Here is a 28,000-nt window from a genome sequence, read left to right as displayed (position 1 = left end):
GATTTCATTTCATTTAGGTATGCGAGAGGGTTGTGAACACTGAACACTACGATAGGTCGTACAGCTATATTAAAATAAACATCAAAATATTGCAAAGCTAACAACAAAGCAGGACATTCTTTTCTTATATTTGAAAAAATTCTATTGGTATTTCGTAAATATAAAATACGGGGAAGATACTAAGTGGCATTCAAAAACCAAATTAAAAAATACTACGGCCAAAAAATAAAGAATAACGAAAGGAGAAACAACAATAACAAAATCTGACATAGAAAACTAAAGACTGAGAAACACGAACCCCTCCAAAAAACGGGGGTGAAATAGTTTCTCTAGTAAAAGTGGCAAACTGGTTGATCAACATTATTCTGATTTTCATATCATACTACCCAAACAACAACAAAACTTACATCTACAGATAGGTTTGAAAAATCTGTGAGCTGTGAGTGAAAGAGAGGCGTACCCAAACAACAACAAAACTTGCATCTACAGATAGGTTTGAAAAATCTGTGAGCTGTGAGTGAAAGAGAGGCGTATTCAAACAACAACAAAACTTACATCTACAGATAGGTTTGAAAAATCTGTCAGCTGTGAGTAAAAGAGAGGCGTACCCAAACAACAACAAAACTTACATCTACAGATAGGTTTGAAAAATCTGTGAGCTGTGAGTAAAAGAGAGGCGTACCCAAACAACAACAAAAATTGCATCTACAGATAGGTTTGAAAAATCTGTGAGCTGTGAGTAAAAGAGAGGCGTACCCAAACAACAACAAAACGTACATCTACAGATAGGTTTGAAAAATCTGTGAGCTGTGAGTAAAAGAGAGGCGAAAGATACCAAAGAAACATTCAAACCGTCAAAGTTGAAAATAAACTGACAACGCCATGGCAAAAAATGAAAACCGACAAAAAGACAAACAACAGTATACAAAACACAGCATACAAAACTAAAGACTGAGCTACACAAACCCCAACAAAAACCGGGGGTGATATCAGGTGCTCCGGAAGGGTAAGCAGATCCTGCTCCACCCACATATGGCACCTGTGGTGTTTCTTATGTAAGTACAAACCAGATTATAAGTCTAATTCGGTATTTCACATTCGAGGAAAGAGTACAGGATTGCGGTAACGACAATTGGAAAATACTCGTCGTCATCTATAAAACAAATATTCCATATCGGTCAACCAACTCGTGAAGGCGTCGGTAAAATTTTCGAAAGAATGATTTTAACTTCAACACTTGGAACTCTTGGTTTATTTGCTTCTTTGCGAGTAGCAAAAAAAAATCTATCAAGGAAATCAAGATAGACTTGAAATGCAAACTTTGGAATTTCATATCACGATCTATCAACTGGGAGATGGGAGATATATACTCTATTAGAAAATGCCCGCGAAATCGCGGTACAATTGGGCAAGTGTTGAAACAAAGAATTTTTAAATTTCGCGGGCGTTACTGCGACTGAGCATGCGCGAAAGCGTATAAGACACGGATCGATAACGGTCTCCGAATTTCGATATTTCTCAAAAATTTGCGTTTTCTGTGGAAAAAAGATTGTTTTAAAGACAAATTTAGGAAGTACAAAACACTACATTTATACGTCATATCACAAATATTTCCGACTCTGTATGGTTTCAGAGGAGTTGCGGCTCAACGAAATCGGTCTCTCTCTTTAGTAGTATAGATATGCAGGTGCTGCTGCTGCATGCTACCTACACAGAAATGGAAAGTTCACAATTGGGAAGCTCTTTTGTCTTAAAGTTTTGTTTTCAACCAATCCTCATTGTCAATTTTTATATGTAAGTCAAGATGTGAGGCTGACCTAACTGTATCTGTTGTATTCTATCTGGAATAATATAGTATTGCCTAAAACAGCTTTGATTCCATTAAAATCAGCTTAGATTGTCCAGCCTACATAAAGTTAACATCTTCGTAATTTGGATGGAAATAGCTGAAAAATTTGTACAAAAATTTTAATAATAACAACATTGTCTCTAGATGGTTGGTATGGAGAAACTTGACATGGCCTCAATCTTAGCTGTTATAGACTGCATGTTCCATTTGCCAACATCAAGCCCAACAATTATCCTGTGGCATGACTACTATAGTGGTCATCCTACCGTTAAGGAATGCGTCACCAATGACAAAATTGTGTTAATAGCGGTATTGAGTATTTCAGAAGTGCTTAATTTTTATGATGTCTAGGATAATATATAAAAAAGGAGATATGGTATGATTGCCAATGAAACAACTATCTTCCAGAGTTCAAATGATGTGTACAGGTCATCACCGTTTGGCCTTCAAAAATGAGAAAAACCCATACCGTATAGTCAGCTATAAAAGGCCCCCTTTAAAAAAAATGTGTGAAGTTAAGCTTAGTTAATTTTTGAAGGTCAGTAGGTCTCTATTAACAGCTATGAAATATCTGCTCTATAAACTGAATCTTATCAAAGAGAAATTTTAAAATCATTAAAAAATAATTAAATGGTCTTTCGATAAATCTGGATATAGATGTATCTGTTGTTATCTTTACAATTCCTTTGTCTGCGTAACAAATACTAATTTGACAAGCAAAAAAAAGATTAAAGCCAATCATGATCTTTTGTCTGATAATATTTACGTTTCGTTTTTTTTTATATATATAAAGATGTCGTCAATTGATTCGTATTCCAACGGGGGTATCTCTGTGTGTGTCCCTCTTATCGCAGATTCATTTGTTTCTTAAATTGTGAATCACATTCTACGGCTAAACTTTATTATTACCCAAAAAAGAAACACCACTGTGTAGATATTTTTAACAATGCCTACAGATATTCAAATAACATAATTTCATTAAACAATTTAAATTTATCTTAAATAAAGATATGAAAATCCAACTTAACTAGCTCTTACTAAATCCAGAGTATATTGTCGTTTGTTGGTGTGGTTCATAAGTGTTTCTCGTTTTTATATAGATTAGACCGTTGGTTTTCCTGTTTGAATTGTTTCACGCTAGTCTTTTTGGGGCCCGTTATCTTGCTGTTCGTTGTGAGCCAAGGTGCCGTGTTGAAGGCCGTACTTTGACCTATAATTGTTTACTCTTTACACATTGTGACTTGGATGGAGAGTTGTCTCATTGGCACTCATACCACATCTTCTTATTCATATTAATAGCGATCTCTGCTCTATGCTTACTGTAACAGTAGATCAAACTGTGTTATTTGAAACATACATACAACATTGTTGATGTTTGCTTTTTGTTTCTGATATCAGTTTAGTTTTTGTTTAAAGTCAATTAAAAATTGATTCTGGTGATTAAAATGTTAATGAAATAATTGAACCAAAGCATGCACGTATACTAAACTAAGCCCTTTGTGTACGTTTATTTACATTTATTACGAATCCATAATGTATAATCGACAAAAAATATTTCATTCGGTGATTGTTTGGCTGCTATATAACTATCGGGTTTCGGTGACGAAGTTTACCTATCTTCATCTTGATAAACAATTAACACATAATCATGGAGCACATGAAAAATAAGTGATAAGATAGAGCGATGTTCATATGTTGTTTATTTATATTTCACCTTGCTAAACAATAAACACAGAATCACGGAACACGTAAATAATAAGTGATAAGATAGAGCCAGTTTATGTTTTTTTTTATATTTCACATGCGTTTCCATTTTGAATTGAACTTTGTCATAACAGTTGTTAAATGAATGGTGTATTATTATTTTTCTTTCAGAATCAATCAACACTTTCTTACTTCCACGTTTGTTTACCTTTTCACCACGGTTTCCCTCGCACGAGCGCTGAGTGGTTTCCGAAGTTCTAATGATATATCTCATATGTAAGGTCCCTATATACGGAAAAGCTGTCCGCTACTAAGATTACGGGAAGACAATAATTCAATAGCAGTACATTTCTGAAGATTTTGATAAGATAAAGTATTTTCATTTTTAAAAAAATGCCATGTATACATGTGTTTTAAATTAAAACTTAGCCATTCAAGAATATAAAACATATTCAACTTTCATTTTCTAATTTGAAGTATCATGACTTTAAGGCGACGGGTATTGGTACTTGATGTTATATGTTGTACTGTGTGGCATTTGTGGCAATTCCTTTACTGGTATCCCTTTATTATTTTTTATTAGAAAATATACACGGTTTTACTTTCATTAATGTATTTATGAAGAAAAATTCATTTGAAGCTAAAAGCTTTTTTATAATAGATGTTAATCTTTTAATGATACATTTGCAAATTTTTAACTATTGAGAAAAAAATCTGCAAAAAATCATATACATAAAGTGGATAAAAATTTTACGTGCATTATAATTTTTTTTTGATTGATTATATACATTAAATATAAAACAAAGAGATATATATTACAATAACCCCTCCGTCATTAATTTTCAGTACACTTTGATTAAATTTCTTGTCTGATATATATTATTTAAAGTCGAAACCATCTCAAAATACACCTGTGAAATGCACATCTGTCAATATCTTGTCAAAAACGTCAATAAGAAATGTTCTACTGAGGCGGTTTGTTTTAAGTTGGCGATAAATTAGGTATGTGACACGAATTTTTGTTAAGTTATTTAATTATTTTCTAATGAACGAGCTGTGTTCTGATATAAGTCAAAATGTGAAGAATTCTCTAAGAAATTTTGAAAATTTTAGAGACGACAGAATGCCTCTCAAGGATTACGGATAAAGAGAAATCACCAAATAATTTGATCATAAAGTAAGTACCATGATTTTCAGTTCCTGCGCATACCATGTTTTTCAGTTCATGAGCTTACAAAAAACATACTCTTTTTAGATTTAGGCATGCATACATATAATGCTCGACGTACACCAATATTTCTCGGGAACACAAATATGAGGTTTTTTTTAAACTACTTTACATCACAAAAGTTATTCAGTGTTATATGCATTGGGATGTAGATTGCGGTTTACGTAAAAAATCTTAAGGAGAGTCAAATACCATTCTATCTTATTCAAAACATTCTACATATTTGTGTTCTCCGTTTCACATATGAACCTTTCTGCATTGAATAGGAAAAAACAGTTTCAAAGTTATTTTTTTTTATCTCATGAGGCTGTATGATATTTAGGAGGATTTTTTTTTTCGAGCAAAGAAGGATAACTAATATAGTGTAATGGTATGTATTCTTAACAATATAAATATCGCACCACATCTTACCATATATAAAGTAGCTTTACAAATTCTTGTTTTTGCTATAAATTGTAGAAATCTATTTTAGTTTAAGCATAACCTTCAAATTAATGCAGAGTTTACAGAGAAATTTTCCTGTAAGTGGCGACAATTGAGATTTCAACTTTAAAAGTAAAAAAATCAAAAGTCTGAGATAAGCCAATTTCAAATTGGTCGACTCATTAGAAAAGAAATCGAGTAAGAAACTGAAAACCAAAGTCATTGTCGTTTTTTTCGGCTAAAAAGTTAAAAATGACTTAAGATTTCACACTTTGGAAACATATTGTTTTTGGAAAAAAATGTTTTTTTTAAGATGTCAAAATTTGAAATTAAAAAAATTCTCATTTTCACAGAATTTATTGTAATAGAAACGTTGTGTCAAAATTTTGACTCATTTCAATCACCTTTAAAAAAAAGTAATATGCAATAGAGATGTGTACTTCAGCAATAAAAATGTGTACTTCAAAGAAATAAGTGGAGGTGGTGATTTTTGTTTGCAGTTGAGTATATATTCCGATGCAAACTATTTTAATCCTTCATTGCATCCGTTCTCTTGGCCTCGATGGTGACATTACCGAATGCTGGTGTCTCATGTAAAGCAGGAACTGATTACATTGCTGAAGCACCAGAACTAATCCCAATTTTCTTTTTCTTTTTGTGTGAGGGTATTGCTGATGATTTTTTTTTGTACTTGTGTATTGTTTTTTTTATATATTTTTTTTTTATTTTTGTCGTTTTTATTTGGCCATTGTGTTGTCAATTCATTTGGACATATATTTTCGATTGCCATCTTGGCTTCTTCTTAGAAGACCACCAATCGTTGTTCTATATCATACTTTAAGTGGATCTGAAGCTGCATGAGTATATAACAATAATCGTGTTAGCTAGACTAATCTTTTGCTAGCCTCATCCTGTTACATAGTTCCTGGGGAGGGGGCACTTCTACCTTTTTGTGGTAGGGGTGAGTAGCTGAGACATTTGGTACCCCCACACTTTTCATATCTTTTGAATCATGCACAAAAATACATACCCTATCATATATTTTTGACAAAAAATATACCTATAGCTATCATGCTTACGCTATTACACGGAGAGGTAAATAGATAAAACAAAAATATCTGATGCATTAATGACTGTAGTTTTAATCGCATCTGTGTAAGGAAACCGACATCTGATATTAGTTTCAGATACTGAATTATGATTCAATCAGCAGCCTTGTCATATATTTCATCATAAATTTTCGACCATTATATATATCAAGAATCTCGGAAAAGTGACCTATGATTGTAGATTATGATCCTAGATTTTATCAGGCCTTGGCGTCTGCCAAAACTTGTTAAAAAATTTGTCCTTTTCAATATTTGCGTGAACCCATGAGGGTTCACGCATATCTGGGAACAGTATATCTAACCTGCGCATATATATTAATTGATGCTGTAGTCTTTCGGAATACCGGAAATGCCTACTGTCTTTTCGGAATGCATCTGTTCTTTTCTATTGCCACCTGCGTATACTAGGTATGGATTGATCTAATGAATATGTATTAGCGTCCAACAGTTGCTATAGAGATAAGTGTTCATCGAGACTGATTGACATCGTACATCAATAGCTAATTGAATTAGAGTCGCATATGTTAAGGTTTCTGAAATACAAGCTGTGTTCACATTGGAGATCAAGTAGATTTTAAGCGAAAAATGTGACGGTCAATAGACAGGGCATTTTTACGATTTTCAAACAGCCATTTTAGCGAAATCAAAAAAGATTAAGTCCATTTAAGCAGCAATTAAAATTCTACGTCCAGGAAGGATGGCCTAAAATTGTTCCTATTTTGATCAAAATAACAAAAACGGAATTATTATAGTCGCATATTATTTAAATGGTAAAATATTGGAAAAAATACAAATTAAAACAAAAAGAAATTAAGTTAAAGAAAAACAAACCGAACCTTAAAAAATCGTTGAGTTGTGTAAAATGCAAATATAAGATGCTACAACAAAATTTTTATTTTTTAATATATTTTAGCGGTATGTTGAATGACAATTATGAAAGAACAATTAAATGCTTTGGCTTGATGTTTGTGATGTCGTATAACAGAAAAAAAGATAATGCATATGCAATAGCAGTGGTGAAATACTATATATAGCTAATACAGAGTCAATAGCAGTGGTGAAATACTATATATATAATAGCTAATACAGAGTCAGAAATAAAATAACGACTGTCCTTCATAGAGACTCAGTGATGATAGATACAGTCAGCGATAAGATAATGAAAATTTTTATTTATAGTAATTAGTGCTTTACAGTTTTATCAAACTTCAATATAAATAAGGGGGAAAAAAGCAATAATTATAATAAATGACAACGCTATGAAATCAGGTAGTTAGTTTTCTCGTATGAGTTGTTTAACGTTGTCAGTTCGGGGCCTTTTATAGCTCACTATGCGGTATGTATTTTGCTCATTGTTGAAGGCCGTACGGTGACATATAGCTGTTAACTTCTTAATCTTATTTAAAAATACAAGTTAACTGTGGAAATTACGACGAAATTTAAAGGCACCTTGTATGTGTGTTAAATGCAGAAATTACACGTCACATCGAAACAGTTCATAAATGAATATGTGTTTGAGTCCTTAAAATAATTCTAAAGATATGAAAAGATTTACAGACACTGAGTGATTTTCTTTGGAGTTGAGGCGATAACTCACTATTTATTTAAAACTTATGGTCAATGAAATAAAACAAATTGAGGTTTGATATATTCCTCGATGTTTGGCATTGAAATCTATTACAAATTACTACCGGTATGTGGTTTGCGAGGATAGAGCTAGCAATTGTCCAAAGACTTAAAATAACAGGAAGATGAGTATTATCTATTCATGATTCTGTTATGAAATTAGAGATGCGTATGTTAATTTTCTTTAGAAAAATGTGTGAGTTTTCCAAAGGGCACGCGTGTCGACTTCCCTCTCCAAAACATATAGCTATAAATGGCAAAGTGATTTTTTTATGTTTTCGGTATGTGAAACAACCCACCCCCTTCAAAATAAAATCAGATTAAAAGTTGAGGCAGCTGGTGCAAAACTTCATGTCCCACCTAAAGAAGAATCAGTGCAAGTTTTTGGGAATTCCGTCAATTTGTTTTCAAGGAGTCGAGCCAATATGTAGTCATAAGCGAATTTAGAGGGTCTAGTTGACAGAGGTCTAGAGCGTGTTTGGCGACAACTTAGTAAAAAATTATTTTTCTTAAAATCAATATCCGTATGAAACGAAATGTTTGAGCAAACTGATTCAAGTATAAAGTTGAGGTTTCAAATTACTTCTACTCAAAAAGTCTGTTTTGAGTTTGTTGTTTGGGGTTTAAATAAATTGAGAACTATTTTCAATATGGCTACAAACAAATAATCATGATTCATTGCATAAACTTCTTCAAAACAAAGACTGTTTTCACATTTAAATTTCGACTTTAGCCGGCAAGTTACCTCTAATTTCCAAAATAGCACCTCAGAATGGAACAAACAGTGGTTGCCTCTTATTTAGTATGTTGTACAATCTAATTTAAATATAGAAGAGATGTGTTTTCGTTATCCTCGTATGCTTATATGTACGAGCACGCGAGTTAAGATAGATGTGAATGTTAATCAGATTGCATGTTGTAATGTTATCTATCGGAAGAGAGAGAGAAATTATTTCTTTAACAAGAAAATTATACCCTACATAGAAAAGCAGCTTCATTAAGAACCCATATCAATTTTTCTACATTTTATATTATAAAAGGTAAAATTATGCTTCTTTATGTACCAATTTTCTGATCGTTCATGCCAAACAGGCATTTAGGTTCACGATTGCATTTCTTTTTTTAAAGAAAGCAACTTGTCTGATATATTATTTTATTTCTTAAGTAAGAATTAGACAATAATTCGCGTTTTCAAAAGATAGTGATTTTTAGGTCCAATGACGTAAATTCTTTAATAGAATTCTAGAATTTTCTAATATCATTGTCAAATGACGACAAACCTAGATAATATGTAAATATAAAGTCATTATAATTATTGCACACTACTAATTAACTTGCTGATCTCGCTTTGCAAACAACAACGTGATAAAATTTGGCCCTTTTGTGATCATGTTAATAAAAGGATACATTTTAAATGAATGGGAAAACAATAATAGATTATAAATTTCTTCTTAAGGTAGCACAATACAAAGATTTTTTCACCCCCAATCAGACAACTTAAAACTGATGTAATTTCTTTCATCCAGCTTTAAAATTTATAAATGAGGTACCAAAAGAAAGAAGAAAGATTAATCTTTCAAATGGTGATAATTTCATTATTACATAATTAGTACATAATTAATTATTATGTAATTAGTTGCTAGATTGTGATGTCCACACTTGAATGAAATTAGCTTTGTTATTAATAGCATCCCAAAGTTTTTGATAGATTATTGTGTCACACAGTTTGACCTCCAAAAATGTGTCTCAGATTTTTCCTATTGCATTTCATTCTCTCATAAACCTTCAATGAAGTTTGAAATCTCAATTCATTAGAGATCACTAAATTTAATTGGGTGTAAAATTTGTTCTATCGATGTTTTTATAAATCTGAGACACTGTTTTGAAGATAACTGGTCAAGGAACAACATGTGCGAAAATCAGACATATAGGGGCACCCATCTAGGAGCTTATTTCATTTAAAACTACATTTTCATGACAAAAATGTATGTGTCACAATTGAATAAATAAGGATTTTCCTACTTGTACCCCATTAACTTCAATATAATTCACACATGTATCATGGGGATACTTCAAGATTGGCCTTTAATCATAAATCAGTTAGGTTTTGACCAGTAAGAAAGCATTCCATTTCAGCTATTCAAAATATATAAAGAAAATGCACACCCTATGCATCAAAAATCAGATCTGGCGGGAGAAGTTATATCATTATTGACCTTGCTGTAAGTCAGTTGCTTCTGATATGGTCAAAAGTTTAAACTCCGCCCACCTGGATACACATCGATTATGAATGATCTCAGAAGTTGAATTACACATTGCATTTACTTTTTTTAATATGGATTTTATTCATTTAGTACATAAAACAATATATTTTGTTTTTAACATTTTCACAAAAAGTAAGTTATGCGTGTGAACACAAAATGATCAGTTGGTCAGTCTAGAGGATTCTTATGGGGGATTTCTAGAATTATAATTGTATATAATGACAGTATGGTGTTTTACACAAAGTAGATTTTTTTTCATTTTTGTAGTTTGAAAATGAAATATTTAATTTGTGTTTTCTTTTAAAAAAGAATTCGTATTTAAACATTCTCCTCAACAAATTCAAATATAACTACCAGCAACATTAATTGTTGTACAATTATATTTGTTTAATATCTGTACATTTATATTTGTTTAATACCTGTACATTTATATTTTGATTCCCTCTATATCTCCAAATAGTTGTCTTGTTTTTTTCTCCTGGCAGCTCCAATATAGAAATGTATTTTTATTTGTAATTCATTATCTTCTTTTTTTCCATAAATCCCTAATCCACCTCTTTTTCATAACTGTTATTTGTATTGCTGGTTAGTTGTCATAAAGCTGTCAAATGATTCTATTGATTAACCACAAACTACTGCCCACATGTTCTTATCTTGTATCAGTCAAACACGTGCATTTGTTTATAAAACTAATTATCATCAAAACTCATTAACAGTGCAAGATATGGTATTTCTTCTGTGGTTTGGAATTTTAAGGAGTAACAAAAACAGCTGAAAATGAAATTTTGATAAAATTTAGTTGTTTTTGTATTGTGCTACCTTAAATGAAGGTAATTTTGAAAAGTACTTTGTGGAGGAAAGAGTAAAACATTGATTGGAATTTGAAGATGAGATGATATCATGTTAAGATGCATTCAAAGAAAAACTGCATACGTTGTATGAAGTGTATAAATATTGCTTTGATCAGATTGTTTTGGTATTATATAACCTTTATGTACCGTACATTTTGTATAACAAGCAGATTTCTATATTTAGCGTAGACTCATATATATGGCTGTTACAGTTTACCTCCCACGTAAATCCACATGTATCGTAACATATGTGCAAACACCATTGTCTAAAACCTACACAATGACTGCTATTCCTATTACAATGTAAAATAAAAATAAATAAATGCATTAGAGCTTAGACAAAATGTATAAAATCAAAATAAAGTAAAATTCCTCGAAATGAGGATCTTGTCAAAAACATGACTTATACGAATGAATAATTTCATGCTGAAAGTCCGTTACTTGTACGTTCCAAATTCGGATAATATCAAATTAAGTTTTGAGGTAGGTGTTGTTTCATTTTCAATTCTATTTCACTGTTCGCACATTAATGTATTTCAGCAAGTCTCTCCTCAGTTGCGACATGTCAAATATACTGGATTTTACGGTAAATAGATATAGCAGCCAACGAAAGAAAAAAACTGTTAATCAAAAATTGCAAATGTTGGGGTTGAGAATTATGCAGAGTAAGCACATTTTTTTCTAGAGGTTATTTAAGAAATTCATACACTCCGTAGATTTATTAGAAATGTTTACCTTTATCTTACAGGGTAAAATAGAACAGCCGTGTTACTAACACGGCACACTTATCTTACCATCTTTGTCCTATTAGAATCGCAATACTTCATACAAGTCATAGATTTTTTTTTATCATTTTCACATGGCACGGGGTGTTCATTATATTCGAATTAAATTGGCGAAAATAACGATTCAGGCCATGTGAAAATGATAACAAATCTATTATTTGTAGGAATAATTTCGATTTTAATAGGACAAAGACTGTAATTAAAAGAATTGAAACGAAAATAAGTGTGCCGAAATAAATGAAAATAAAAAATTTCAAATGTTGGGGTTGAGAATTGTAAGGAATAGGCACATTTTTTCTAGAGGTTATTTAAGAAATTCATACAATCCATAGATTTATTGGAAATTTTTAGCATTATCTTAATTACAGGGGGAATAGAACAGCCACACATACACGGCACACCCTGGTCATGTGAAGATATCCAACAAATCTATATCTATGAGGGTCTGAATGGGGTCCAAAGAATGGAGAATAATTGGTAACATGAACAGAATAAAGGGCTTAAAAAAGTAAATAATAGAGAAAAATAGGCCAAAAAAATAAAGAATAGAGCATAATTGGGTGCTTAACTTAAACTTATTTAACAAGCTACAAAAGCTCTAAAAAGAAGTTGATGGTTTTTATTCAGAATGTATCAGCATTTGTTCTTTTCTATGTATGTTATCTGACTTAATTAGCTTTCCTTTACAAGAATCAGGCCTTGCGATCATAAAAACTTGGAGTACAATTATCCTACTCGGACTCAGAATGCAACCAAAATGCTGGATTTAGTGTTTCAAGCGCTTTTGTACTCCGATTACTGAGTAAAGTTTTATGACCGATGGAACTCTTTGGTCGGCAGATTGTTTTGTTGGGTCTATTCTTTTTTAACTACGACCCCAGTAACATGTTCTATGCATAGCCAACACTTACCTGTATACTGATTACATATATATATATATATGCATGAGTTCGAATCCCGGCCAGAGAAGAACAAAAAATTTGCTTCCACAAATTTACAGATCTAACATTGATGGGCTGTTGTTTAGACGAATTATATATATATATATCAAATAATTATTTCTGTGACTGCATCTTACGCTCCTTTACGATAGATAATTTAGCTTATCTGCAATCAATTCCATCTTCATGCCTATTATATCATGTCATTGTCATAATCGGTATTAACATTGATTTTGTTTTTAAACGATTAAAACATAACTAAATATATGTATGGCTGTATACTGTGATGAACACTTTTGGTCCTACATCCTGTAGATACGTATATTTGGCTTTGACAAGGTCGTGCTTTTCTCGAACTGTTTATGACGTCTTTACACTAAATCCAATGGAGGTGTACTAACTTCAGTTTGGAAAAACAGGGTGTATTTATTTAGTTGGAAAAGTCTTTGAACTCGTTTTCAGTAGCTGTGAGTACTCTTAGATCGGTACCTTGTGTATTTTGTATTCTGGTCAGAGGTTTTTGTACGCTTAGTATCGATCTGATGAGTCAAGCTTTTTCCAACTGATTGTTACAGTTTGTTATTATGTTGTGCCGTTACACCACTGTCCCAGGTACGGAGAGGGTTGAACGCTCACAAACATGTTTAAAACCTCCACATTATGTGTGTGCTTGTCCCAAGTCAGAAGCCTGTAATTCAGTGGTTGTCGTTGGTTGTTGTCTGACTGATTTGTTTTTCGTTTGCTGTTTTTAGTATAAATTATGCCTTTGGTTTTCTCTTTTGAACTGTTTCATTTTTTAGGGGTCATACCGGACACTATTATAGCTTACTATATGGTATGGGTTTTGCTCATTGTTGGAAGCCATAACGTGTCCTATAGTTCTTTTCATTATCATCCTTCGGTATCTAGTGTAAAGTTGTCCCATTTGCAATCATATCACATGCCCTTATTTTTATAGTGTATATATATCTATTAAACAGTACTCTGAAATTAATCGAGTGTTTTGGTTTGATTGTGTTAAAAGTACTTTTTTTTTTTGGATAAACCGTCTCCAGAATTTCTCAAAGCCGAACGCTTCGTATCTATTACCACATAAGGCTATACAACTTAAAGTGATATATAATGAAATAAGACCTTAAGAAGTTTAAATTTAAGTTTTTGAAGCAAAACGAAAATATCATAAGGCCGCTTATATAACTTCTTGAATTCAAAAATTAAAAGTGAATATGATATAAAAATAAGATGTTGTATAATTGCCATTGAAACCACTCTCCACCAGAGTCTTTTGAATAACATTAATTATGAATTAAATAAATAAGTCTGTCAATTATCAATAAAACTATGCTTTAATTATATCGCACATTAGCTTTGCTCGGGGGCTTCAAAATCTTTGCATTTGCAGGAAATACTATTAAAACTACCAAAAGTCTAATATCTTGCCGTGACTGATATTCAGATGTGGGCAACAACTTGTTTGCCGCAAGATGTATTATATATACAATATGAGATTGATATTAATCAAATATCCTTTCGGCTAAGGTTGTTGCGCATGATTAATTCTACCGATGGTTTCATATAAATTGGTCATATCTGATAACAACAATGACAGTTTTGTGACACAAAATTGATATCTCAAATAACAATTCTGCACTAATGTGACCTGACTTCATTATAGTAACCTTTCCTTTTCATATTGAAAATCCCCGGGGTATATTGTCACTACTTCTAAATGTGTATTTACAATCTGCCTTTATTTACTTGCCTTGTCATCATTATAAAGCAGTCGTGCTGGTTTACATTTTTATAGATATTTTGACATATCAAGACCAATCATTGTTTTAAAACCACATCTTCTATATTGATGTATTTTCAATTTGAAAAAAAAAATGAAAAATTGCAAGTCTGTACTTTTACAGGCGGAAAGATACACCACAGGTAAAAAGAGACATACAAGCCATTAACTTCTATATGATATAGATACTGACAAGAAATAAATAATTCTTTGTTAAACAATGAAATTTTTGACATAAATACTGAATGGGAGTTTATTAATGTGTGTCTTGTATCCATTCATAACATAACCCTTGCGACTTCAAAAATAAACACACAGACGGGAAATGTTAACTTGAACATTAAATAAAAATGTCAGTACTCATAAGGTCTTTTGTTTTCTTGAGTTTGCAAAGGTGGTCGACTAACTTTAAATTTAGCCCCACTCTTTCTTTCTTATATCCGTTACGTTTGGACTTTTAAAATACCTCAAGGGATCCTTTTTTACAATTCCGTCATTGTTATATTATGTTTGTAATATTACGATATCCTCAATTTCATTTTCAATTCATTTATTTAAAGACCAAAACCGCATATAGTTAATCAAATCTTATATATTTGCATAGTTTAGCATTGATTTTATCTTAAACTTTTGTTTTTATTTATTTTTTTTAATGTCAAAATGTTAATTTAGTGGTGTTTTCCTATAAAATACCCTTGAATTATGGTATGTTATGATCTACTTCTAGGACCTACAACATGGCGCATTACCAGAGATTACTGTTGCTGGTATTAAGCTGTGTGTATGGCATTTCATACTGTTCTCATCAGGGATGGTGGAGAAAGCATCACGGATGGTGGAAGAAACCAAACTGTAACTGTTCGGATCATCACGATCATTCCGATCATTCAACATCAACACCTAAACCCATGAGTGAAATTGTCAGAACTATGTTTCCAGGACTGTTGATCAATTCCAATGATCTTACAAAATTACCTGTCATCAAACCTGAAGGTACACGACGAACTCATGAAACAAGTTATGTTGGAAATATTATTCCAAACAGCAAAACTGTGCTTGATTCATGTTGCCAAACGTAAGTCTTTCTACACTTTTCTAAAAAAAAAAAAGCAAGTTGCTGTCAGTTTTAATTTGCAATGTGCATAAAACTATGTGCATATAGATATATAATATTTTTCTAATGCTGGAAGAATGCTCCTAATTGGGACGACATTAAATGGACAACGATATGTATAAGTAAAATTTACTACCATGTATACTCTTAACTATTATACTAATTCCAAATGTATAAATTGTTTAAAAAGTACGTTATTAATTTATGTATGTTTGCGATAATATATTATATCAAATACAAAGGCATAAATCGTTTTAGAAATGACTTTATTAATATATGTAAATATTCGTGTAAAAAATATGAAAATCTATCAAAGTACACTTCCATTTGCATATTTAAAAAATACACATTTAACAATTTAATTTACCTTGTATTAGATTACTTTGTATCAACGACTATATAAAATTTTAATTGAAAGTAACATTCCAATATACCTACCGATATACCTTAACTAGAGACGATTGACGTTTGTTTCAGTTAAACACCTACTTAATTTAAGTTTCTTCATCTGCATATATTCTAAAACATAATGGAAAACTAACATGCGTAATTAAAGCAATGTTCATGAGTACATGGTATGCTCATGTTATACATGCAATTCCGTCTCACAAAACACACGCACATTGTTAGGAATCGGTGTTGGATTTTTTCGTCATTCAAGTGAAAATTGATTAAACTAGTTCCATCTGTACTGAAGATTTTACTTCGGATTTGTTAGATATTTGGTTTAAACATATTGCATAACTACAAAGTATTCACTACATTTACTGACCCAGAATTCATGTAAAAAAAGGGTTTTTCATTTTTTAAAAGCATGTTTTGTTTACGATAGGATTAAGGATTATCTGGTTCAACCAACCAAATATATACCCAAAACGGTAATTTAATTTTATAACTATTTTAGCAGCGTTTACCAAAAGCGTTAACCGATGTAAATATTCTCCTTTCCCGAATAGAGATGTTTCGTTGGCTCCTCTCACTGGCCGTTTTTTTTTAATTTTCAGTTGGTTGATTCGATCTAATTAAGACCGCCTCGGTGGTCTCGAGCTCGCCTCGAGTGCGGGAAGTCGTGTGTTCGAACCCCGGCCGGGTCAAACCAGAGACTTTAAAATTGTTATTTTCTGCTTCTCCGCTAAGCACGTGACACTAAGGATGAACAGCATAGACTGGTCGGCATCGTTCACGAACAAGCAATAGACTTTATGTTAAAGATTTTATTTGGTTTTGACAATTAGCAACACGATGAAAGCAAAATTCTCATTGCAGAAAAGAATAAATTTCATATCCTAACCTTGTCAAATTCTTTACTTAGTTTTATCAGAATTCTACAAAAGACAAGTTGGCATAGCCTATTTCCTTCTAAGAATATATATTGAGTTGTTATTTAACCTTTTATCTGTTTTCTTTTCTTTCTGTTTATGGAATATTTACATTGGTTATGGCAACAGATGTTCTCTTGCACCTTTAATGGCATTGCTTTATGAATTTTATTTAAAGGATATTTTGTCGGCATTGCGATAAATAAAGACTGCTTGATTTCAACATCAAAAGGCTTGCTTGCATTTAGTAATTACAAGTATTCTTTGGCATCAGATGTCCACTGCTGGTAAAAATAGTGTTATCTTCATGTTTCTGTAGTGTAGCCTTTTATAATTTCGATATTATCAAGACAAATACTTTTCAATAAAATAAAGAACGATAGAGTACACACACTGACAGTTTAACCACACCATACTGCTCCTTTTTTCCCGGAAACCAGTGCTGTGTCTGTTTTTGGTGCATTTATGTTGTTGGTTTGCTGTGATATTATATTTACTTTTATTCATACGGTAATGAATGTTGCAGTTAAATATTCCCAATATACTTTCTTCTTTAGTATCAAAATATATTTTTGAAAAGTGTTGGGGATCAAAATATACACTATCAACCTTTGAATTCATTTCATTTTAGAGTTAGCAATTAATAGATTTCTTGAACTGATTTCGAAGTTATTTTCGTCGTTGCCTACGTCACTTAAATCTTTTGATTAATAAGAATGAAACCTTTTCAAGATACTGTATGACATGTCAAAAAGCCTGTGAACATGTACCACACAAGCAGGTAGATTTTAGTTTTGAGTTACTAAAAATAGATTTATACCGTTTTGTATTTACAAATAGTTGTTTTGTATTTATAGGGAGTTCGCATATGAAGTAATAAACACAACTGTATCCAACAAAAGAAATTTGAAGGTCGTGCATTTTGAGAATGCTTTCCAGTTTGTCCCTACTGGAAAATGTCCGTAAGTATACTAAAACTGACATTAGCAGAATGTCTGTTTTAACTTGTATATCTTAGCTTCATTCTATTATGATTGCACGTTAATTACATTGTATCTGTCAATGTCTAGTGAATGAGTAAAAAAGCAATGGACACTTGTTTTAAAGCTCTTTGAAGTATTTTGTAGTAATAGTACAAAAATAAGTACGAAAATATAGAGATGTGTGGTATTCGTCAGTGAAATAGCAACGCAACGACCCAAAACATCTAGAGGTCAACATTTGGCCTTCAACAATACACATATTCATACACAATAGTCAAGCTCTAAATCGTTCAAAGCTATTGAAGTTAAACAAGAAACTATAAAAGATCTGTCACTTACACCAAATTGTTCCACTAACAAAGCACGTTAAGATATAACAAAAGACAACCACGGACGAGGTTCCTGAATAGGCAACATACACACTTGAAATAACGGTGGCGTTGAGTAAGTTGACGACAAACAGACAACACAATGGCAACAACCATCAAAAGACAAACAACAGTATACAAAACAAAACATAGAAATATAAAGACTGAGCAACACGAACACTATACCAAACACTGGGGTCATCTCAAGTGCTCCGGAAGGATAAACAGATCCTGCTCCACACGTGACACCCGTCGTGTTGTCTATACAAGTACAAACTCTGTGATAAGTCTGATTCAAATAATTTATATAAGAGATAAAATATTAAAACCAGTACCAACTAAGAACAAGAAATAGTATTATATCGTACCAAAGAAGGCTCTTATTTACTAAAAGCTAGTTCAAAGTACAAAACATATACTGGTATGACGTCATGAGGGCCTGCACTCTTATATACTAGTATGGAATCATGCCGGCCTGTACTCTTATATACTGGTATGAAATCATGCCGGCCTGCACTCTTATATACTGGTATCAAATCATGCCGGTCTGCACTCTTATACACTTGTATGAAATCGTGCCGGCCTTCTGGAAATTGATTCATTCAGAATATAGCGTATCATAGTTCTAGAAAATTGAAATAAACTATCCGAGATGATATCATAATAAGCTCCGGTGTTTAGAAGTATTCATGTTTACTAGGTTTACACAGTTTGTTCTGTAAACTTTCATCTGCTTGAAAATAGTTTGTTTAATTTCAGAGAAAATGCAACGTGTGGTAGAAATACATGTGTACAGATGTATCGTCACCAATGGTTACTGATTTGGGATGACCATTTACCACATTATCCTCCAGTAACATTTGCTGCCGTTGAAGTACCTTCCCATTGTGAATGCGTTAATGTCGGTACATGAATCCATGTTTAAATTCTTTTTCAGAAAAGAAAACGAACTCAAACACATTGTAATCTTAAAAATATGTTAATTTCATTCTAGATAAGTCATATCTTTGATAAATCGGTTTTATTCTATATGAAAAAATAGGCCTGGATACCTTTATGCAAATTTCATTTGTTTTTTTCTGTAAAAGAATAAATGAAAAACTAAAAGTGTCAATATTGTATGAGCATGATCGAGTAAGATGTTTGGATGGTTTTCGTTATAGTGTATAGTGTAAATGAGCTAAGCCGTGTGAAAGAATTTGACTTGTTTGATTTTTGTATTTACTGTATGAGTAATGAACGTTTGAAATATTTGTAATTGACGTGATACCTGTGAAATAAATTGTTGATATGAAAAGTGTTGCTTATGTCAGTAAATTAACAAAATACGTGAGTTAGAATGTCATTGACATCTTCTAGAGTATTCATAATTACTAATCATAATTATTATATTGAAAAGCAGGCCGAAAAGGTTTCTGAGACTTATATATCTAAGATTAGGTTTTTCGAGAGCAAGATTTAAAACGTCCGGGTTTTTAAACAAATGGTCCGGGTTTTTCAAAAAAAATGTGAATAAGAAAGAAGGCATTCTTACGCTTGAAAACGAACTTTTTCTAGTTTGTAACTGTAATTTAGCGAAGAGCAATATTATATATTCCTAATAAGTAACAAAACATGTTAAATTACTATGTTCATCAAATTTAACCCTTTTCAATTTAATGATAATTTTCTGTTCTGAAATCGTTTTACCATAACCTTGCAGTATCAAGATATATTAGAAATTACTGGATTCTTTATAGAACCGAGAACAGGGGACTCATAATTTTTTCAATATCATTTCATGCAACAATATTTTTTACAGTAAATAATAGTTTATGATTTATATATATCACAGTGGCGAAACATGGAGTTTTAAAATAGGATTAAGAAAACAAAGGGACAGAAGTTAGAAATTCAGTAAAATGCAATATACCACAAATATTCTTCTAAGAGCGGCCGGTGATCAGCCAAGCCCACCCCCCCCCCCCCCCCCCCCTAAAAAAAAAAAAAAAAAAAAAATTCAATTAATCCGCCCATGTATTATTTCCTATTGACAAAATATTTTGAATTGAATGGAATACATGCATATATTAAACAATATTATAATTAATCTATAAGCTTTTATATGATCCTTTTGAAATAATAATAAGAAAAATATGTATACAATAGCGTACACCTCGTGTATTTAATTCATGTCTTTCGCAGAGTTCAATAGATATACATTTGTAATTGTAATGTCTAGATAGAGATCCGTATTTTTCATTTTTTTTTAAACACTGCTAACTGATGTTTTATTGCTTTGTGATCAAGTATAACATACGCTAGATCATACTCCGCACTACAGAAGTAGCATTTGAAAATCGATCTTGTTTTCCATTCATGGAACTATAAAACAAATTATCATCAAGACAAATAGTAAATGAAACATCTAGGATGTATTTTCTGTTAAATGCACTTACCCGCTTAACACACACAATGTACGTACGTCTCAATCCAACATATTACTGCTTGATACTTTATTCTGGGAAAACATGATTTATCTATCATTTGTAACTGGCTTTGAACTAGCTTTTCAGTAACCGCAAGTACTCTTATATCGATACTTTGTATCTATTATTTTTATGTTAGTTGGTTTGTCTGTGCTTCGTACCGAATTTGTAACTGATTTTTACAGTTTGTTCTTAATTTGTGCTGTAACACTACTGCCCAAGGTTAGGGGAGGGTTGATGGCTTACAAACATGTTTAACCCCGCCACAATCTTTATATGCCTGTCCCAAGTCAAGTGCCTGTAATTCAGTGGTTGTCGTTGGTTCATGTCCGTCATATTTTTTTGTTTTCGTACTTTGTATTATATAACTTATGTCGTTAATTTTCTCGTTTTAATTGTTTCAATTTTGTTATGTTGGGGTCTGCTAGAGCTGACTATAAGGCATAGGATTTTCTCATTGTTGAAGGCCGTACAGTGGCCCACATCTACTTTTATCTTCGTCATTTGAACTATTGTGGATAGTTGTCTCATTGGCATTCATACCACATTTTCTTTTCTTTATAAACAGTCTGTGCTCACATAAATATTGTTTGTAACACGAATATTTACTGTATGATATCCATATTTGGTTGAATCGACATCGATATGCGTATGCTTGGATCGATACAACACGTGTACCTGGGCGTTAACTTGTTGGATAGTTCCACCATATTTACATGGGCGTGGACAGGTTTGATATATCCCAATATACCAATGCCGGTGAATATACCAATATACGATGCTTTTTACGAATGTACGTGTTACGTACTACAGTATTATCAAACTGGTTAAATGCATAGGTTTCGTGCTTTAAAAAGTACTTTATTTGAACCTTTTCATTGTTTTTCAAACGTAATCGCACAGACATATAAGATTTTGAGCCATTGAAATTTTGTTTAATCACCCGATCAAAACCTAGACCGCACTCAAAAAACCCGGACTGCTCTCGAAAAAACACGGACATATAGAATGAATTTATTCTAAAATTTTCCTTCTCAAAGTAATAACAAGAATTTTTATAAAGTGTCTGTATAGATTCCAAGTATACATTTCCTTTGAAATTTGCATTGGTACTTATATAAAAATAGTTTTCTTCTATATTTAGAAATAAAAGCATTATAAAGCTAAATTAAACTTTTAGAACACAAAATAATGTAAGGGTGATGATTTCTTTTTATCACCAATACTAACTTACCTTGTATGATCTTGGATATTAAGTTTAAGCATCTATTTCACGCCTTACAAAAAAGAAGTCTGTTTGTTTACATTTTTTAAGCATATATTCACTCGAAAAAACATGGTCACACTCGAAAATACCCCGATCAAATCACTCGAAAAAACACGATCCCAGCCGGACACTATACCTACTGTGGTTATCGTCAATTTCAAAACATTTAACGTGGTCAAAACATCAAACAGCCAATTGCAAATAAAATGTATTAATTATATATCATAGCACATGCATAGGAAACTAAATACGCTTTATAGCATCTCAAAAGCGAGTCTTCTTTCCATTAGAAATGTGTAAGGGAGGCCTTTTGCAAATTTTTTTTTAGATAATATCTGCCACTGGGAGGACAGACTGTACCAGCCGTGCACTGTCGGATAGTGACAGACTGTTCGGTACAGAGGACATGTTGTTAGATTGTATCATTTTTGTACATATTAAATAATTGTTAGGTGTTGCTGTATATCGGCAAAGACTCGGTGTGTATGTTTTAGTTCGTTGTACACATGAAAAAATTTGGATGGCAGTCCCCAATCTGTTCAATACAGGTTCCGAACTTGATGAATAACGAACGAAATTTCCTTGCATGCTCTGCTATTTCGGATAGAGCCAAACCTTACTGAGGGCTTGGATTCAATACAAAAGAGAATGCTACCTTTACAAAAGAATGGTAATTTTAAATCACCGTAGCACCTGAGATTACCCCCTGTTTTGATGGGGTTTTGGTGTACCCTTGGTAACTTCCGCCTCATTCACTTTAGAATTTACGACGAGGTAATCATATACATAACATCAATGTCAGACAAAAGTTACGTGTATTGTGAAATCAAAGGCAGAAACATTTTGAGACGGTGAGTGCATTTCTTGAACAGAATGATTTTTTTTTATGTCTGTCTGTCTGTCTGTCTGTCTGTTTGTAAGTATCTATATTTAGCAGCTATATGTTCCGTTTGAATTTATATAACTGTATAATTAACGTTGTGCTAAAATGGATGATTAATAAGTATCCGAGTCGCGGACGAATGCAAGAAACTTATAAAAGCTCGTGTTTATTACAATATACTCAATGTATAGTAATCATCGTTTAGGGTATATGGGATTTTTACTTGTCGTCTTCGGGGTTTTTTGTGTCCTACCAATATTTATTTTTTTTTTAACAGAAAGGATTAGCGGCTGGTCAGCCTTCCATGATTTCATTTTCATTTTATGAAATTTAATTTGACTGCATTCGTTAGCTATAGAGAAATGAAAAACAGTTGCAAACGGAAAGAGCAGTGATCATAAATTGTTAAGATATTTTTTTTCTTCAAATGTTGATTTGTTTTAATGAACTTTGTCTGCTTTTGAAAAGGTGAACGCAAAAGAAAGGAATCATATGAAATCTTTAACAGAATGGAGTAATGTATCGCGATAATTCAGGTGTCACAATATATAGAAGCGATTTAATTCATTGCAAGTATTTTACATAAAAAAGAGCACTATAATAATATGCAGGTTTATGTAACATCGAATCTGAAACCTTACAATCAGTGTCGTGAATGTCGATTTGGGACAAACTGATTGAAAAGAAAAATGCACATACTGCAAAACATCATAGAAGATTTAATTTTGATCAAAAGATCCAAGATGTCTTGCTCATATATCCATTTCATTCTCATTTCAATGGTTTTCCTAAAATAACAGTCTTAACTAGTTTAACCCAGCCACATTCTGTATGTGCCTGTCCCAAGTCAGGAGCCTGTAATTCAGTGGTTGTCGTTTGTTGCAGTATATCATATTTGTTTTTCGTTCATCATTTTGTACATAAATCAGGCCGTTAGTTTTCAGTCTCGTTTGAATTGTTTTATATATATCGTATAGATATGAAATTAAAAAAATTTAAAGATTTTTAGACCTGAATTTGACCTATAACAGAAATATAAACGGGTTAATTGTACATATACAGATGTTATGCAAACTTTTGAAATGTAAATGAATTAGCATGCTTGGTAAACCATCAAAACCAAAATGTTAAGTTGCAAAGTAGTTAACTGTGACTTCCTGTTTTTCAAACTGTGCAAAATATAAATACGGTTAGTTAATTGACCTTGCATCATTAATTTTAAAACTTTGACTTTTTGGGGTTAGATTTGAGAATGCCATGCCATAAATAAGCGATAAAAGTGTGTAATTTCTACAATAGAAGCCACAATCACGACTAAATAGCACGTTAATTTCATTTTCATTACTATTGATATGGCATGATATTAATAACCTATTAAACTTGAAAGTGTTATTCTTTTTAATTCAATATTATCACGTTGGTAATTTGTCAAAAAAAATGACTGGAAAGTTAATGAAGTTAGTTCCAACTCCCTCGTGCAAAGTTGACCTTATGTGGATTTGGCTATTCTGATGTACAGAATAACATGGGATTCATTAAATACCCAGTTTTAAAACTGTAGACTATAAAGTTCTTTTGCAATTTGAATTAAAAAAACATGGTATTTTGTAGTCCCATATGTAAAATCCCATGTTGCATAATCCCATGGGATTTGGATTCAATCCGGATTTTTGCAGTCCCATGTGATTTATTTAATAGTTCCTTGCGTATTCAAGTATTACACATTCACGGCTTTCAAATGTTTGGGTTCGAGCGTGCATGATGAATTCAGAAATTCAAAGAAGCGCTTCGGATGCACCACATTTATGAATTGTTATCGGCATCAAGTTTCAATAATTCTTAGCAGTAAATCAAGCATTTCAAAATGGTAAAGATGTCAAAGGGACTTTGAGCCTTTCTGTCGCAATGTTCAGACTATGCTCACTCACTCTGTTTAAAGATGAAGATTATATCAGGGGCATGAATAGATAGGTGAGCTCATTATTGAGCGCAGGCTCATTTGTTTAAGTACATATATGCTGCTTTTCCTAAAGTGGAGCTGAAGGCTGATGGCGACGGAGGACATGTTAGCGAGAAAAAAAACCGGACGTTTTATCGACAAAGTATAGCCCATTTTAGCGCCAGATTTTTTACCCATTTAAGTGAAAAATGAAATTATCAATTCCCATTTTAGCAACAGTAACTTATTTAACGGAGAGTAATACATTCTAATAGTTTCAAGACACAAACTATAAAAAATATCATGTCCATAAAATGGCAACACTAAAAGTCTTAAAAGTTAACTCAAATGTTTAGTTGTCAATTAATGTCCCAGTTAACGTAATTAAGTAATGGGCTCTTGATATACCTCCTGTATAAGAATGTTCATAAAATTGTGATAAGGAATGTTCCTTCTCTTTATCTTGTCTAAATTGAGGTGCAGGTTCATCAATACTTCTTATTTAATATAATGTTGTTGTTTGAAATTTGATGATAGTATCCAGAAACGTAATTAGCTGGGTGTGTCAGCCATCACATGTTGCACTTTTTTCCCCTAGCTGTTTGTTTCAACGACATTTATTTCCATGATTTCCAAATTGAAAATGTAAGCAACTAAATTGTAAAGCCAGCATAAATTACTGTGCATGGTTTTAGTATGGTGAGATTGTCCAACCACGTAATTTTTTCGCTAAAATGAGTTCTAGAAAATACAGGCGAACGGATGGCCTGCGTTCTAAACACATTAATCCGCCCGCTGAAGGTAAGTTTGACTCACTTATGATCTCTCTGATTAAAGACCTGCCAACTCGCTCACCGATAACATGATAAAGAATGTCCCGCAATGGGCACACATTCAACCTCACTAAGAATAATTTGCAAAGTAACGCCCATCATAAATTAAACTGCAAAGTCGCCCACCTTAGGTTATTCAAAATATATTATACTTTATGTGTAGTGCTTACGCACTAGCCCCACTTTGTTTAAACCGAGTCATTATGAAAATCTTCCCAAACAATCTGAATACTTACCAATCAGTTTTTCTACCAACAACAAAACCAACCTGCTTTGACTACTTTTACCTGGGAATAGTATAACTGTTAGTATTTACTATAAATAACAACTTTTACTATTTATTATTAATTGCTATAATTTACTATCCACAGCGGTCTTTTTATTTAATAATATTTTATTGCATTTATCAAGCAATAGGATTGGACACAAGTTATCATGAACAACTTATATTAAGTCCTCTCCTTACATATACAATACACATATATGATGACAGCAAACACATACATAATATAGCGACAATTATAGAAAATAAAGGAAGGGGTCACACATTTGCATGGCAACAAAAAAGCAAATAGGACAGAAAGAAAAAAGAAAGCTGCTGACTTAGAACGTTAAAATCGTTTTGACTGTTTAATGAAATAACGAACTTTATCAAAAAATTTAGAGTTAGTTTCGTAATTATATGCATCTTTTCCAAACAATAGCGTTTCAATATCAATGTGTATGTTCATATTTGTAAGATCATTAATCAGAGATATTCTTTGGTTATAATATAATTGACATTCTAGAAAGTAATGGATGGCATCTCCAACAGGGGAACCGCAGGAGCATTTAGAATCATTCACTACATTTATCTTATTTAAGTCTGCATTTAATGAACTGCACTGGTGCCTTAGTCTTGTATGCAGTATGTTAAATTTTCTAGGCCCTTCACCATAATATGTTGGAGGTCTAAATAGTTCACCCTTTATTTTTCGTTTAAATTGTGGGATAGTTGGTGCGTTTCTTATTGTTGGATTTAAATTATTCCATATTCTGACAGTAGATGGTACGAATGACTTCTCAGTTATTCGTAGTCTACATCTAGGGGTATATAGTTATCATTATTTCTTAGGTTGTATCCACTGACATCAGATGTAACTGGAGGTAGACAGTCGATTAAATATTGGGGACAAAATTTATTATGCATTTGATAGAAAATTGTTAATTTTCGTTGTCTACGCCTTTCTGCTAAAGTTTCCCAGCCCGTTTCAAAATATAAGGATTCTAAACTTGAAAATTTTGTAAGCCCTGTTACTATCCTTGCAGCTTCCAATTGTACTTTTTCTAGTTTATTAGATTCATATTCAAAACACCCAGCCCATACTTCGCATCCATATTCCAATAGTGGTCTTATAAAAGTGACATAGATATTGGATAAGCTTTTTTTGGAAAGTGTAAATTTTAGTTTCCTTAGTATACATTTACTTGTTTTAATGTAGACTTTGTAATATTATCTATATGGCTGGTCCAGTTTCCATCTGATGAAAGTGTGACACCTTAAATGCTTGTGACATTTAACAGTTTCAACGTTTTCACCATTAAATAAAATATTCATTACTGGTGGTTTAACATTTGCAATCACCAATGCTTTGGTTTTCTTTGGATTAAAATCTACCAACCATTTTTTGGCCCATTCATTTAAACTAAAAAGGTCTTTATTAATATCACTTTCAATTGTTTGAAAGTTGCTACCAGAATATGAGAGAGAGGTGTCGTCTGCAAATAAACGGGCTAGGTTATGGAGATTATCTGTAATGTCTTTAATATATAAAAGAAATAGTAGAGGACCCAACACAGCGGTTACTGACAATAATATATATTTATTATTTAAAGAAATGCACTTTTATACCCCGTTCGGTTGATAGCATATGAACAATACACATATATACACAATGCAAAAAAAAAAAATATAAAAATATTATATACAGGTCGCAAAGAAAGTAATATAATATAATAATTTCACATGTTTGTGTTGGATATATTTTCTTCATTTGAGAACCATGAAAATGTACCGGTTGTGTTTAGAACGCAGGCTTTTTTCTAATTTTTTTTTTTAATTTGTTTTAGTAAATATTCTTTAATATTCTAACCTATTTTCACTTAATTAATATGTTCTTTCTCTTAATTCCATACGATATTAAAATATAACAGTAGTTTGTATGTGACGCCCCTCTATTCATATTCTTTGAAAAAACATTAAAAAAAAAAAAAC

The 28,000-nt window shown here is 32.1% G+C and overlaps 1 protein-coding gene across 1 annotated transcript; it reads left to right on the top strand.

The window, feature by feature from the left end:
- Positions 1-15,305: 15,305 nt before the first annotated feature.
- LOC127733558 (uncharacterized) lies at positions 15,306-19,625 on the top strand. Its single transcript, XM_052242903.1, has 3 exons — positions 15,306-15,647; positions 17,863-17,967; positions 19,116-19,625. The coding sequence occupies exons 1-3, from the start codon at positions 15,310-15,312 to the stop codon at positions 19,267-19,269; spliced, it is 597 nt and encodes a 198-aa protein (XP_052098863.1). The 5' UTR covers positions 15,306-15,309; the 3' UTR covers positions 19,270-19,625.
- Positions 19,626-28,000: the final 8,375 nt, after the last annotated feature.

Source organism: Mytilus californianus, unplaced genomic scaffold (assembly GCF_021869535.1).
Source record: "Mytilus californianus isolate M0D057914Y unplaced genomic scaffold, xbMytCali1.0.p SCAF_3, whole genome shotgun sequence".
NCBI lineage: Eukaryota > Metazoa > Mollusca > Bivalvia > Mytilida > Mytilidae > Mytilus > Mytilus californianus.
This window is presented reverse-complemented; position numbering and strand designations above follow the sequence as displayed.

Bases quoted from the DNA above. Each gene is read 5' to 3' on its own strand.
- LOC127733558 (XM_052242903.1), top strand. From the start codon at position 15,310: ATGGCGCATTACCAGAGATTACTGTTGCTGGTATTAAGCTGTGTGTAT. The intron at 15,648-17,862 runs GTAAGTCTTTCT...TTGTATTTATAG, and splicing joins CTTGATTCATGTTGCCAAAC to GGAGTTCGCATATGAAGTAA. The intron at 17,968-19,115 runs GTAAGTATACTA...GTTTAATTTCAG, and splicing joins GTCCCTACTGGAAAATGTCC to AGAAAATGCAACGTGTGGTA.